The sequence below is a fragment of the Vombatus ursinus genome, unplaced genomic scaffold, assembly GCF_900497805.2.
Source record: "Vombatus ursinus unplaced genomic scaffold, bare-nosed wombat genome assembly UNPS02014812.1, whole genome shotgun sequence".
In the NCBI taxonomy this organism is placed as follows: domain Eukaryota; kingdom Metazoa; phylum Chordata; class Mammalia; order Diprotodontia; family Vombatidae; genus Vombatus; species Vombatus ursinus.
This window is the reverse complement of record NW_020954590.1, coordinates 74,514,661-74,530,854: the sequence shown is the minus strand read 5'-3', so window position 1 is coordinate 74,530,854 and position 16,194 is coordinate 74,514,661. Positions and strand designations below refer to the sequence as shown.

At 36.1% G+C, this 16,194-nt stretch overlaps 1 protein-coding gene across 2 annotated transcripts in view; it reads left to right on the top strand.

Annotated features, from left to right (window-relative positions):
• LOC114054217 (V-type proton ATPase subunit H) overlaps positions 1-16,194 on the top strand; it is a 110,981-nt gene that overhangs the window by 28,918 nt on the left and 65,869 nt on the right. For both annotated transcript variants that reach the window (XM_027877389.1, XM_027877388.1), the window contains 2 exons: positions 6,887-6,984; positions 9,258-9,450. In XM_027877389.1, coding sequence (XP_027733190.1) covers positions 6,887-6,984; positions 9,258-9,450 — 291 coding nt within the window. The remainder of the gene's footprint in view (positions 1-6,886; positions 6,985-9,257; positions 9,451-16,194) is intronic.

The following is a 16,194-nucleotide window of genomic DNA, read 5'->3' as shown; positions in this document are numbered from 1 at the left end:
TTCTAGGGACCTGTAAATTTTCAGTTCTTCCATGGTGGTATGATAAGGGGCGAGGTGTTTCTTCTCCACAGCAGACAAGCTGCACCACACCAGCCCTCCTCCTTGCCCCAGGACTGCCCCTCACAACAGTGACCCAGATCCAAGCACTGGTAAAGCAAGAGATTCCTGCCTCAGCACTGGCAAAGAGATCCCTGCAATCCCCCTCTGATCAGCCACTTGATTTCCCCTCAGTCTGTGGGCCGGAAGCTCAGGAAACAGTCGCTGCCCCAGGCCATGCTCTGGACTTGTGACTGAGACCTAGCTCCTTTCTCACTGCAGTAACAGACTTTTCCCACTGACCTTCCACCTTGTCTTTGGCCTTCCTGAGTTGAGAAGTCTGGAAACCGCCACAGTGCTCTCTATTCAGTCCTCAGAGGCCTGCTCCAGGGTCGCTGTGGCCTGTACACCCACGCCGCACTGTGCTCCTCTCCCCGCCCGGCACGATATACCTTTCTGATCAACCATCCAGGCTGTCTTTGGCTAGAAATTTGTTTCACTCTGTCTTTTTGTGGGTTCTGCTGCTTTAGAATTTGTTTAGAGCCATTTTTTTAGGTATTTGGAGGGCTTTGGGAGAGAGCTCAAGACAGTCACTGCTTTCCCTCTGCCATCTTGGCTCCGCCCCCCCCCAGATAGTGATTTCTTATACCAGAAGCTGGAGTCTTTGGGTTTATCAAGCAGTAGGTTACTATAGTCATTTACTACTGTCTTGTGTGCCTAACTGATCCACCATTCTAATTCTTAGCCAGTACAAAATAGTTTTCATAATTGCTGCCTTATAACATAGTTTTAGATATGGTATGGCTAGGCCACCTTGCTTTGTGTTTGTTCCGTTAATTCCCTTGATATTCTTGACCTTTTGCTCTTCCAGACAAATTTTGTCATTATTTTTTCTAGCTCTATAAAATAATTTTTGGTAGTTTGATTGGTATGACATTGAATAAATTAATTTAGGTAGAATTGTCATCTTTACTATATTAGCTTGGCTTACCCATCCATGAGCAACTGATATTTTTCCAGTTGTTTAGATCTGACTTTTCATGTGTGAAAAGTTTTTGTGTTCATATGATTCCTGGGTTTGTCTCAGCAGGTAGACTCCCAGATAATTTTATATTGTCTACAGTTATTTAAGTGGAATTTTTCTTTCTAAATCTTCTTGCTGAGCTTTGTTGGTAATATGTAGAAAAGCTGATGATTTATGTGGGTTTATTTTATATCCTGCAACTTTGCTAAAGTTGTTAATTTTTTCAAGTAGTTTTTTAGTTTATTCTCTAGAATTCTCTAAGTATACTATCATATCATCTGCATAGAGTGATAATTTTGTTTCCTCATTGCCTCTTCTAACTCCTTTCATTTCTTTTTCTTCTCATTGCTAAAGCTAACATTTTAAGTACAATGCTGCATAATAGTGGTGATAATGGACATCCTCGTTTCACCCCTGATCATATTGGGAAGGCCTATTCCCATTATAGATAATGCTACTGATGGTTTTAGATGAATATTACTTAGCATTTTAAGGAAAGTTCCATTTATTCCTATGTTCTCTAGTGTTTTTAATAGTTATGGGTTCTGTATTTTTTTGAAGGCCTTCTCTGCATCTATTGAGATATCATATGCTTTCTGTTGATTTTGTTGTTGATATGGTCAGTTTTGCTGATAGTTTTCCTAATATTGAACCAGCCCTGCATTCCTGGTATAAATTCTACCTGGTCATAGTGTATTATCCTGGTGATAAATTGCTGTAATCTTTTGCTAACATTTTATTTAAAATTTTTACATCAATATTCATTAGGGAAATTGGTTTATAATTTGCTTTCTCTCTTTAGACTCTTCCTGGTTTAGGTATCAGCACCATATTTGTGTCACAAAAAAAAAATTTGGTAGGACTTTTTGACTTCTTTTTCCCAATAGTTTATATGGTATTGGAATTAATTGTTTTTTAAATGTTTGTGAATCCATCTGGCCCTGGAGATAACTTTTCTTAGGGAGTTCACTGGTGGCTTGTTCAATTTCTTTTTCTAAAATGTAGTTATTTAAGCATTTTATTTCTTCTGTTAATCTGGGCAATTTATATTTTTGTAAATATTCACCCATTTCACTTAGATTGTCAGATTTATTGGCATACAGTTGGGCAAAGTAGCTCCTAATTATTGCTTTAATTTCCTCTTTATTGGTGGTGAATTCACTCTTTTCATTTTTGATACTGGCAGTTTGCTTTTCTTCTTTTTTTAAATCAAATTGACCAAAGGTTTATCAATTTTATTGTTTTTTTTTCATAAAACCAGTTCTTAGTTTTATTTATTAGTTCAATAGTTTTCTTTCAATTTTATTAATCTTTTGATTTTCAGAATTTCTAATTTGGTGTTTAATTGGAGATTTTTAATTTGTTCTTTTCCTAGTTTTTTTTTTAGTTGCATGCCCAATTCATTGATCTGCTCTTTCTCTGTTTTATTCATGTAAACATTTAGATATTTAAATTTCCCCCAAATACTACTTTGGCTGCATCTGATAAATTTTGATATGTTGTCTCATTGTCATTCTCTTTGATGAAATTGTTGTTTCTGTGATTTGTTGTTTAACTCACTCATTCTTTAGGTTTAGAGTATTTTATTTCCAATTAATTTTTAATCTATCTTTCCATGGCTTTTTATTACATGTAGTTTTTATTGCATCATGATCTGAAAAGGATGCATTTAATATTTCTGTCTTTCTGCATTTGTGAGGTTTTTATGCCCTAATACATGGTCACTTTTTGTGTAGGTGCTGTGTACCACTGAGAAAAAGGTATATTCCTTTCTGTCCCCATTCAGTTTTTTCTGGAGGTCTGTCATATCTAACTTTTCTAAAATTCTGTTCATCTCCTTAATTTTTTTCTTGTTTATTTTGTGGTTAGATTTATCTAGTTCTGAGAGGGGCAGGTTGAGTTCCCAACTAGTATAGTTTACTGTCTATTTCCTCCTACAACTTATTTAACTTTTATTTTTGAAATTTAGATGGTATACCATTTGGTGATTATGTTTAGTATTGACATTACCTCCTTGTCTGTGGTACCTTTTAGCAAACTGTAGTTTCCTTCCTTGTCTCTTTTAGTTAGATCTGTTTTTGCTTTTGCCTTGTTCTGAGATCATGATTGTTCCCCCTGCTTTTTTTAATTTCAGCTAATGTGCTACAGCCTTTTACCTTTATTCTGTGTGTGTCTCTCTGTTTCAGATGTGTTTCTTGTAAACAGCATATTGTAGGATTCTGTTTTTTAATCCATTCTGTTAACACTTCTGTTTTATGGGAGAGTTCAACCCATTCACATTCACAGTTATGATTACTGTGTATTTCCCTCCATCTTACTTTTCCCCTTTTTGTACTTTTCTCTCCCTCTTTACTTTCCCCTTGTCCCTGCTCACCAGTGTTTTGCTTTTGACCACCTCCTCCCTCAATCTGCCCTCCATTCTGTCAGTCCCTCCTCCTTTCTTTTTTCCTTTCCCTCGTACTTCCCTATAGAGTAAGATATATTTCTGTCTTTTATATGTTTGTATGTTATTCCCACTTTGAGCCAAATCTGATAAGAGTAAAGTTCAAACAGTGCTTGTCTTCCACCCCTCTCCTGTAATAGATCTTTTGTAGATAGAATTTTGCTCCATCTTTTTGTGGGTTCTGTTGTTCCAGAATTCGTTTAGAGGCTTGATTTAACATTGTTTCTGAGGGAAACTGGGGAGAGCTTGGGAACTTCCTCTCATTTCTCTGCCTTCTTGGCTCCTCCTCCTGCTTTGGTAGATCTTTAGACAAAAGGCACACAGTTGTAATCTGAAAGTTTTTATTTTTCTTTTTAAAAATTTTAAGTAACCATCAAACTGTGTTGGAAGAACTGGCAAGAGTCGTATGCAGGCAATTTGGAAAATAGAATCTATTGTAAACTCTGAGTTACTGTCATTCTCAAAGTATAGCACAGCAGTAATATAGGATGACACTACTTTATATATTAGTTGCTTTCCTTCAAAGTTATTTGTGAAACAGATATTTGCAGAATGAATCTTATTTTCATGTTGACTTCCATTATATTTTTAGTCTCTATTTGTAATAAAATCACTGAAAAAAACCCTGATATTGACATAATTTTAGTAAGTTTAAAATTTTAAGCTACGGTGAGGACTATGTTGGAAGCTAGTTTAACTTTTAAAAAATTTTTGCAAGATGATTGCTGATACAGAATGTAATCTACTTCTATTATGAACATTAAATATAATCTTAATAATATCAAATGACATTCTTAATGCTTTGGGGCAGAGATGTGTGTGTGTATAACTTTCTGCTTAGGAGTTCCTATGAAACTATTGAAATAAAGAAAAATGGAAGAAGTCTCAGCATCAGTGAAACAAAGAGCATTAGACATTATTTAATTTCTTATATGTGGTTCTGTGGTGATGTTGACAGATTTGTGACAAACTTGTTCAGTGACCAGTGGAATACTGCATGGGGTGGGACTTGGAGGATTGGGAAGTATGCTGAATCATATCAATCTTGGACATTTTTGCAATCCATTTGCATTTATATCCAGAGACAACAAAAAGCATGTTATGGGATATCTGGTCATCTTATTCACAGTATTCGTGATAAGTATTTGTAGTAAGTCCACCATGAAAATAAATGCAGCTTATGTGCCATCATCAGTTGCAAAATATGAAGAAGTAGAAGGATTCTGTGAAGAATTTGATAAGATTCACCAAATTAAATCACCATGTATTCTGATGTGTGGTAGATAACTTCACAGCAAAGGTGGGAAAAGGTGAAAATCGTCAGAAATATATGGGAAAGTGTAATTAATGAAAAAGGAATGAGAAAAGGTCAACAACCACCCTGAAGACAACTAATGCCTTTATATCATGAATGCCTCAAGAAAAGATTTAATAGCACTTGACAAGACAGGCAACAAATAACATTGCAGGAAAAAAAAATAGATTATATTTCAAACTGACAGGAAAAGACTTGTTATTTATGTGGGAGATATCCCTGAATCAGCTCATTTTGTATAATGAGACCTTTGAATTGTCAGGGCAAAGATCATCATTAATAAAACACAAGAAGAAACATCAGCTACTAATTTATATGCTTACTCTCCCATCATTTTACAAGTCTTCTATATACAGATTAAGGGCATTGGCATCCAAGATGAAGTTATTAGTAAGAAATACAGGCTTTTGCAAGTGATGTTAAATTACAGGCTACATCTTTACCGTTTTACCTTGTGGGTGGTATTCCCAGGGAGTTTGTTTGCCTGCCACTGTCATTCTGTATAACTCCTTGTAAGAATTTGGACCTTTTGAACTTTTCTGATGCTTAGTTTGTGGATGGCTATGCCTGTTACAAGCTTAGTGTCTCCTTCTATTCTCCACCAAGTTCAGCTCATTCTCTGATAAGTCTCTGAGGGATGGGAAACCTAGGCTCTTCTTACAGTGAACTATTACTGTGAGTGGTTGAGAACCTAGATGATCAACGGCTGGTCAACGGCTGATCCTTGTGGCATAGATTAACTTCTTATTAACACTTATCATCAAGCAGTTGTTCCTTTGAGTGAAATAATGCTATGGACAGACTCTTTCCTTATGGCTATCTTTCCATCATATTCTTTGATCAAAGAACCCATCTTGACTCTGGCATCGTACAGGATATTCTCCTCAATGTCATGTCATCGTTTTTTTCCTGAATGGTTTAGGCAAATCACTTCTGAATGCCAAGGAACGCTTGGCAGTTGAGGGAGGAATAGTGGACACTGACCATATGGATGGGAGAAAAGGGGTTGGACTGGGGCAGAAGGTTTGTTGTCTAATTAATCCTTTTGCCTAGTCCATGGATAAAAGTAAAAGGATGGGCAGTGGGACTTCTGGAGAAATTTGACCATCATTATGTTTTGTTTAAGAGAGTGTGATTTCATTCACCTAGGGAGCAGATGTCCCTGAGTGGAAAGTAGCAGCCCGGTAAATGGAGAATACTGAATGGATAGTGGAGTGACGAAAGGGGAGAAAATATGTCAGACCAAGGGACATAATGTTTATGTATTAGAAATTTATCATCTTGTGGCTAGCCTTCTCCAAACTTAGCTAGGTTTGCCCATTTTGCTAGGCTAGTAGATGATAACGGATAAATAGTTCATTGCCAGAAAGTGTTTAAAAAGCTCTGAATTACAGTCACTGCCTTAATTTTGGTGTTTGTTATACTTTATCTATAATGACAATATGGTTCCATATGTAGTACTTTTAGAATAAATTATATAAATATTAACTTATTTTAAGCCTGTTAGAATTAAACATTCATAGAATATGCTCATAAATTTAGGAGAGTATTTAATGCTAGGAAAACATTTTAAAAATCAGATTGTTTTAGTTTTTATACTATGTATGAAGTTATGTGTATCTCTATACTTGAAGGTTCGTTAAGAATTGCTTGCCTCTCATTTTATCATCAATTCTTACCCTTATAAACACATTTGATCTCTATACAGTGCCACTTTTTCAGGGTAGATGGTATTTTGAAAGACTGTGCTTAACTGACAGTATATAAGCTGTACTTCCCTTCTGTTTTTCCTTGAATCTCTTTAAATATATAAATGGTTTTTAATTGTTTGAGAGTTTAATATGTCAGATAATAATATGGGAAGAGCTTAGAACCAAGAGAGAATGATTGTTCTATAAGGTCAGTTAATTGGATTACCTAGCTCCAACGAGAACAAAAGGTCCCCTCTAGTTGGAAGATATACATATATATGTGAGTGTGTGTGTGAGCATTTTTTTTTTTTAGGTTCAGTGCTCTATGGATCCAAACTTTATGCTACCTTTAAGATTTCATTCTTTTTCTTACTTAGTCTTCCCAGTATGTTCAGTGTGTTGCTGGATGTCTTCAGTTGATGCTTCGTGTTAATGAATATCGCTTTGCGTGGGTAGAAGCTGATGGGGTTAACTGGTGAGTATCTTTTTGTTTGTGAAAGAAAGTGACATTTTAAGCATATAAGGCAATTTTTGCTAATAATTTTCAGGGAAACAGGTCCAGTTAAACTTCTAGAATATTGGTTTCATTTTCATGCTTTTTTCAATTCTCTTCAACCAGTATTTGTTATTTATCTTCTAGGCAATTTGTCCATGTGTTTTGAAACTAGAGAGAGAAAAGATGAATAGCTGACATTACCCACTCAACTATAATACAGATTAGGCAATGAATACCAAAGTGAAGGTCATACAAAGTTCTATGGGAAACTGAGGAAGGAGCATACACTTTCAGCTGTATGTGAAGGTTAGATAAGGTAGAACCTGAATTGGGGGTTTTAGTAGAATGAAGCTCAATATAAATCAACAGTGTGACATTATAGCATCCAGAGATAAAGGTATCATAGTCTGCTTTGAACGAAGCATAATGTGTATTATATTCTGCCCCAGTCTAGACTACTGTGTTCATTTACGGGCACCATATTTTTTGAAAGACATAGACAAGCAACAGTTCATCCAGAAGAGTGCACCTAACATGAAGATTAGCTAGATGAAATCGAGGTGTTTGGCCTGGAAAGGGACTATGCAGAAGAGAACCTGACAACTATCTTCAAATCATTAAGCATACTTGATATATGTACCTACTATGTGCCAAGCAATGTGCTAGGTGCTAGGGATTCCAAAATTGTTATGTTATAAGATGAGTTAGACTGGTTCTGTTTGACTTCAGAGGGGGCAGAATTAGGAGCATTGAGCAGAAGTTGGCAGGAGGCAGATTTAGATATGATACAAAGAAAAATTTTCCAACATTTAGAATGTTCCTGAAGTGAATGAGTTGTTTTGGGAGGTAATAATTTCTCCATAGTTTATAGGGTCATAGATTTATTGGAGCTTGAAGAGAGACCTGTAGAACCTCTCTAGTCAAACTGCTATTTTACAGGTGAGGAAGTTGAGACACAGATTAAGTTAAATGGCTTTCACAGGGTCACAGAGTCTGAGGAGCGATTTGTACACAGTTCTTCATAAGTCTCAAGTCCAGTACTTTGTCCACTATGGTTTGTTGCTTTCAAATGGAGATGAAAGACCACTTGATTAAAGTATTGTAGAAGTGGACTAAATGGCCTGTGAGGCCCCTTCTGGTTGCTGAAATTTGATGGAAGGGAAACATTTAAAAAGCAGAGGTGGGATTTTAAGGGCACAGAGGCATAATTAGAATGGAGGGTCAGCATCAAGTCTGTTTTGGCTGGAATGCAGAATGGGTGGAGATTAATGTAAGGTGAAGTAATAGACTGGAATGGTAGACTAGAGCCAGGTTTACCAGAGTCTTGAAAGTTAGGCATTTAAAGAGTTTTTATTGTTGTTTGTCCTTCATATTCATCACTTTTTTTTTTTGGTAGGTACTTGGTAACCATTTTTTGAGAAGGGGAAAGGAGGACGTGATTACAAAATATAGGATGGTGTGAAGTATGAGCTGAAGTGAGAGTAGAGGTAGGAAGACTGATTAAGAGGAAATGAAATCCTGAACTAAGGTGGTAGAAGTGAAGAATTGGCGATAGATTAAATATCTTTTTCACAAGTAGAAACAATAAGAACTGGCATGTGACTGAAAGTAGAGGAAGAGGGAGATTGAATGTCAAAGGTAACTCCAAGGTTTCAAACTTGAGTGATTGGAAAATGTCTGTAAACTTAAAATGAGGGGCAGGTTTTTGTGAGAGGATGAGTTTAGTTTTCAACACGAAGCTTGAAATGCAGTAGGACATATGTTTAGTTGGTAGTTGGAAATTCAGAACTGAAACTCTTGGGAAGAAGTTGAGAGATGGAGATTGGTCAGTCATTTACAGAGATCTGATAAGTGAAGCAGTGAAAGTTGATGAGATTACATCTCTTCCAGGGACAGACAGCTAGGTGACTGTATTGCTGCACGTGGTCAGCAGTCTGTGTTGAGATACTTATATAAGTTTAGGGGAGAGGGCACTAGAAAGCAGTGAGGGAGCCAGGATCCTGGGTTTTTTAACCTTGTAACTGTCCCTGTTTCCTAGACTGAGTCTAGGGAGGGAACACAATTTGAGGCTGGAACTCAAACTGGCCTTCAATAAGTGGGCTCTTCACTGTTTAATCTTTATTGCTGACAAGGAGGGAAAAAACTGTGTGAATATAATTCGTGATGATTTGTTTTATTAGCTATCGTACTTAAATGTGGTTTTCCTTTGTTTTTTAACTTACCATAATTTTAAAAATATGTTTATTTTTTAGTATAATGGGAGTTTTGAGTAACAAATGTGGCTTCCAACTCCAGTATCAAATGATTTTCTCAATATGGCTACTGGCATTTAGCCCTCAAATGTGTGAACATCTTCGTCGATATAACATTATTCCTGTTCTGTCTGATATCCTTCAAGAATCTGTTAAAGAAAAAGTGACTAGAATCATTCTTGCTGCATTCCGGGTAAGTCTTTTGATTGTGGTAACATTGTGATATTACTGAATCTCACAGCTGGAAGGGACCTCAGGGAATGATTTAGTTCAATCTATACCTTAAACAAAAATCCCCTCTGTAACCTGCCCATTAAGTGGTCAGCTAGCATTTTGTTGGAGACTTCCAACTGGTGATGGAGAACTATCACCTCTCAGGGGCAAGCTGTTCCACTTTTGTATAGATCTGATTGTAATGAAAGAACAGAATGGAAGAAAATAAAAATATACAGAACATATTCCTCATCATGTGGTTCCTATTTTTTTAATCCCAGTACTTGATTTCAAATTTGATGTGTTGAAAGTTCTTTTTGAGGAGAAAACAAAATGCAGCACTCTTTAGTTGGAAACAACTTATTAAAAAAAAGTCCATCTTAACTCTATTACTTTTTTTTTTAGAGATCCTAAAATATTCATGATTAAGTCATTTATCTAAGAATCCACTTTAGATTCATTGTTTTCAAAGGATAACAGTTTTCTTTTTCACTGAGGTAGAATGAATGATATTGCTTTTTAATTGACTTCCTTTATTTCTTTATGGATATTAGTTTTGTTTATTTTGCTAACAATAGTTATAATATTTAAAGAATGGGTATAGTATGCCACAAAATTATTTGAGATCCGTTTTTAAAAGAGAAAATTTAGTTGCTAGAAAGAGCATTGGAGTCAGGTGATCCAAGTTTTATTCTGCTTCTACTGAACCACAGTACAAAATCATTTAACCTATGCCTGTTTTTCTCATGTGTATGGTTGGGAGAAGAGTTCGTAAAGCTGTTGAAGATTAGATAGGTTTAAGTGCTCTGAGCTTTTAGGAGTGAGAGTTCAGACAAATACAAAGAAGTATGATTATTTTAAGTGATGGCTACAGAATTACACTGCCCAAGCCATGTCAACACACTAGAAAATTTAAGAGTTTCTCAAAAAGTAAATCTTACTGCTTTGCAATTTTTTTTCTGTACTTTTTTTTAAAAGCTTATTCTCATGCCTTTATTTTAGAAAATAGTTATGTAGTATAAAGAGATTTAGAGATGTCTAAAATTGGATATGCTAAGCAAGAGAAATGTTAAATCTCTTGTTTGAGTCATAGCTTTAAACATGATTCAATTTTTGTTTGACTGTCTTGACAGGTCTACTGTAAAGCGTGCTTTTTGAAATGGCATGGTTAAAAAAGACAAAAGGTTATGTATGACAGGCTTATGGTCTTTCATCTGAAGTGACTTGAAAGAACCTTTCTCTCCCTTGGGGGAATATTAGTAATGAAGATTAAAGGTGAAGAGGATAAGGGACACAGCTTTCTCCTCATTTCAGTCTTTCCACATATTAAAGTATGACTGCTACTCATGTGGCTAGTCAAGGATTTTAGCTTTACTTTATCTCATAATCTTGACATTTTGCTTGTAATAATTTTAATGTGCATAGCAGTTTAAAAATATTTGAATTATACCAGAATTAATTTAATTAAATTGTAACCTTGGCATTTAACATGAGCCATATTGTTTTTGTCACATTTGTAAACAGATCTAAACCTGGATTCAAGACTATTTAAGTGACTACACTCAATACACTGGGAGGCAGTGTATTGTAACACAAAGAACATGGCAGTGGATATCAGGATATTTGGATATTTGGAGATTTGGAATTTTGGATCCAAGTTGGCCACTAACTTCTTGTACAGCTTTGAGAATGTCATTTAATTGGTCTGGGCCTGTTTTCCCAACTGCAAAAAGGAGATAAATAACTTAATGATCTCTGAGGTCTATTCTGTCTCTAATATTTCATTAGTTCTATAATTTTTGTTTTTGTGAAAGGCATTTAAGTCAATAGATCTTAAGTCTCTTCTGCTAAATATGGGATGATATCTCATATGCCCTGAGATATAAAGAACCCCCTCCTTTTTTTTTGCCTTCCTTCTGTTCTGAATATCTGTGGGCAGGATAAAGCTTTGATACTGAACAGTAATAGATTGTTATCTAGTTAGAGGCCATGCACTAGGATAAAATAGGTACATTAATTTTTGTCATTCTGATATCCTTCTAACTTTTAAAAAAGACCCAATGGGGAGCCTCATTGAAATTAGTCTACTCTTGTATTCTGTACTGCATCCTGAATCTTAGGAAAACTTTAATGCTAAAGAATTTAGTGAGCCTGCTAATCTGCTATAAGTTGAATGAATTAAGTAGCTGTTGACTTTTTAAAAATTAGCTGGACACATTCTTTTCTTTTGGGAAATATCAGTTATTCTTAGCAGCATTAGGTCTCTGTAAACTTTCTAAGACTTGGATTATATTTGGATTGATTAGTCATTCTTTAGCACCCAAAATAAATTAGAATGTTGACAAGATATAACAGATAAAGTTAGTAATGTCCCTCTATTGTTTAGAACCTTATACCTACTATAATTCTTCATTCGATTTTCTTCAATATTAGTAAGCTCATAAACTTAAAATGACCACTAAGTTAAGTGAACAAGTTGTTATATATTTACTATGTGTCAGACACTGTTCTAAAAACTGGGGATAAAAATGCAAGTGAAAGGAAAGATAATCCCTGCCCTCAAGATTCTTAAATTCTAATGGTGGAAGATAACACATGAAAAGAAGCTGAAAAACCAGGGAAGAGGAGTGGTGGTAGAGTCCAGACAATGAAAGACGTCTAGTCTTCAAAATGGGGGTTCCAACAATGGGAGAAGGCAGCTGAGGCATGGTGGTGAAGTCTGGATAATGAAGAGATTTCTTCATAGTGGTTTTTGTTAGATGCTTTTGGTATTGAATGATTTAGCTTATTGAAATAATTGATTCTGTGGCTTGGTTAAAACCAGCATTGGTATAGAGCAGGCATGCACAACCTGCGGCCCGCCAAAGGACATCCTCTACATTTTTTGCAGGCCACCCAAAATCTTTTGGTGGGCCACAGGTTGTGCAGGCCTGGTATAGAGCTATATTTCAGGATTCTGTTGTGATGATCTATCAGCAAACATTTATTAAACATCTTTTGTTTGCCTAGTACTGTACTAGATACTTAGGGGAGAGCACTGGAGCTAATCGTTTTATATTTTGCTGGAGATAAAATAATCAAGTGAAATAACTAACATAAGACAGTATATAATAACTTATGATAAAGTTCTAAGTTTTATTTCCACAGACTTGTTGAAATCTTGCCCATCCTTGAAGACCTGACTTACATATCTTTTACTCTGTGAAACTTTTTTTTGATCTCTCCCAATCAAAAATCATTTTCTCTTTCTCAGACATTTATAACTAGCTTTCTGTACCTTTCTTATGTCCTTATCATATGCTTTTCTGCATTATAATTACATGTGGGTCATATCCTCCATTGGAATTTAAGTTGCATAAAAATAGGGGCTGTCTTAATCATATGTTCACATCTTTGCTCAGGGCCAGTACGGTGCTTTGTGCATAGATAGGGGGAGAATAATGTACACAAGTGTAGTACAAGGAAAACTGAGAGAACTAAAATGAGGGATGTGGGTATTGTTTAATGGAGGAAGAAGTTCCAAGCCAGATTCTTTCTATTTCACTTTGCTCTCTGGTTCTAAGACATCTGGACAGTTTTCTTTTAAGATTTCTTGAAGCCTAATGTCTGTCCTTTATTTTGGTTGTAGCTTTCAGGTAGTCCAGTAATTCTTAAATTTTTTTCTCCTTGAGCTGTTTTTTAGATCAGTTGTTTTTGCTATGAGATGACTTAGCTTTCCTTTCATTTTTTCAGTCTTTTGCCTTTGTTTTAATTTTTTTTTTTCTCATGGAATCATTGGCTTCTTTTTGGTCCATTCTAATTTTCAGGGAATTTGTGGCTCCAACAAGGTTTTGTTCCTCTAAACTGTTATTTTCCTTCCCAGTTCTTTCTTCCATGATAAATTTCTTTTCTAGATTTTTCCTCTAGCAATCTCTTATCATTTATAAAAATATTCTTTAACTCTTAACTCTTGCTTTATGTCTTCCAGGAATTCAGGATGAATATGTGCCCAAGCTAAGTTTTTCATTGAGACTTTACTTGTAGATGTTTTGGAGTCATTCTTTTCTTCTGGATTTTGAGTGTAGTTCTTGAGCATCCTTTCACCATAATAGCATTTTATCATGGGACTTTAAAAATTCTTGTTTGTTCTTTATTACTTTCTGACTTTGGACTTGACATTAGGGCTAGGCTCTGAGTACTTCCTGAGGAAAGGTCTGAGCTGGTCTTGTTGCTGCTTTCATAAGTGTATTGAGTGTTGTGTTATTCCAGGTTTTCAGGGCCAGCCCAAGCTGGAGACCAAGAAGCTTTCAGTGCTTCCGGCATGGTCTGATGTAGCACAAAGTCTGATGACTAATCCACTGATTTGGAGCTTTGAAGGTTTCTAGCTTGGATTTGATTCTGAGCAACAGAAGAGTCTTTTAGGACTCAGCCACTATTAGTTAGCTGGCAAACTCTGATAGTTCAGAAAGACAAGTACGAGTTTCCTTTGTGTCTGGGATTCCTGCCTTGACTATTTCTAGTCATGCTTTAGATTGGAATGGAAGCTGGAACTGAAATCCTGTTCCACTCCCGGGGTCTGAGCCACATATCTACTGCTTACTTCTGAACGTCCTTCTTGTGCAGTGTGCGATTCAGAACCTGTGACTGCTTCTCACCTCAGAATGCCACTCTACCCTAAATCAGTGACCCAGAATTGGGCAACAGAGTTTCCAGCTGGCATCTGTTCCCACACCCTGTTGTGCCCCAGTACAGATCTGGAATGTCCTCATGTTCTGGTGCACAATGTCTTCTTTGCATTGGAGTGTTTTGTACTGTGTGCTCCTGGCCATATTCCATCCTCTCACGATCAACAGGCATCACTGTCTGTCTCCCTCTCCAGACTTGAGTTGAAAAAATGATTCACTGTGACTTTCTTAGATTTCCTAGTCAAAATTTGGTCTATTGCCTTTTCTAGGTCTTTTTGGAGGAGTTTTCCAGGTGGTGGAGCTTACTGTGCTTGCTTCTCTACTCTTCCATCTTGACTCCATCTCAGCTTCACCCCTCCCCTATAGGATTGCACTCAACTTCCTAAAGTAATTAGGTATTCTTAGTTATAAACCCATATTTTTTGCCTTTTGGAATATTGTATTTCAAGATCCCCTCTCAAGTCCTTTGTCATCCTTATTGGTTTCTTGGGACTTGAACTGCTTGAAGTTTGGAGTATTTTATTTTTTAATGTGGAAGCTCTAGATTTTGTTTTTTTCTTTTGGAGTTCCTTTCAGGAGCTGATCATTGGATTCTTTCTATCTTTGTCCTCAGGTTTTAAAAGATCTTGGTAATTTTTATTTGTGATGTTTTGATATGGATATCTGGACTCTGTACTCTTATTTAAAAATGATTGTTTTTGGGGAAATCTAATGATTCTTAAATGTCTTGACCTATTTTTCATGGCAGTTGCTTTTGAATGAAGATTTTGTCTTACGTTTCCAATCTTTTGATTTTGTTGTAATATTTCTTGGCTCATGGAGTCTTTGATTTCTGTTTAGTCTTTTTTTGGGGGGGGGCGGTTCAGGGCTTCTGTTATTTGGTGAGGTTTACTATTTTATGTTCTGTGCTATTTGTTTGTCCAGTCCTTTTTTCCAGAGCTTTTATTTCATTAAAAAAAATCTTTTGCTTAATTTAATTTAGGAATTCAGGTAGTGTTTGTGGAAAAGCATTTTTTTTGCCTTTGAGTTGTAGCTTGTAGTGATTGAGTTACTCTCTTCTTCTATGTTGAATATTTGGACATTTCTAGACCTATAAGGGTGCTTCTTAGTGGTCACTCTCTATAATTTACCCATCTTGCCAGCTGTAAGTTCTTGAACGTAGGCTTTGTGGCAAAGACAGGCTCTGCCTCCCTGTACTTTTAGGTGGATTATTGGCCATGATTGATTGACAGCTGGGTTACTTGGATTTCTGACTTTTGCAACCCAGGGTTAACACTTCCTGTTCCTCCCTCTAGGTTCTTGAGGTTCACAGTGCTAGATATCAAGGCCCTTTAAATCATCTCTGCACGGTAAACTAGGGACCCTGGAGCTCTGGATCCAGGTTGTTGCCCTAACCAAATTGGTCACCAGCATTGCCAGTTTCTTCCAAAGACCTTGCTGTGGGTTTACAATCTCCTTGGTGTTTTCTCTGAAGATCCCTCTACTCTTCCTGTCCCAAATACAGAGTCTTTTGTTTAAACATGTTTAAACATAGTAATTCCACCCTGGTCATGCTGTGAGGTTGATGATTTATTTGCTTGTATTGACTTTGATTGTGGCTCCCTTCACTATTGCCCATAGGCTTTTGAGTTACTTTTTGTCCAGTTCTGTGGTAGGTAGAACTCACCGTAATTTCTTATTGGATTTCTTGATCATTGTTCTTCTCTCTGGTTATCTGTGATACTGTATCATATTTCTCTACTTATACCTTCTCTAATTTCTTTTCCTCTTTTTTCCTCCTTATTCCTCCCTACAGTTTTTCCCCCTTAGTACTTATTCCATTAGTAGAAGCTTGTGAGTGATACAAACCTTTTGTCTTCATAGGTAAAAATTTAGTATTATTTCTTTGTTATTATGGACTACTGAAAACAGTAGCAAGTTTGACCTTAGAAGACTTTGGATTGAATTCTATCTCTGATATAGGGTGATTACTTTCCCTGAATCTCTGTTTTCTCATATGTTAAATGGAGATCTGTTAAATAAACCTGTTAACTGTTTGTAATACTTAGCTCATATAGTTC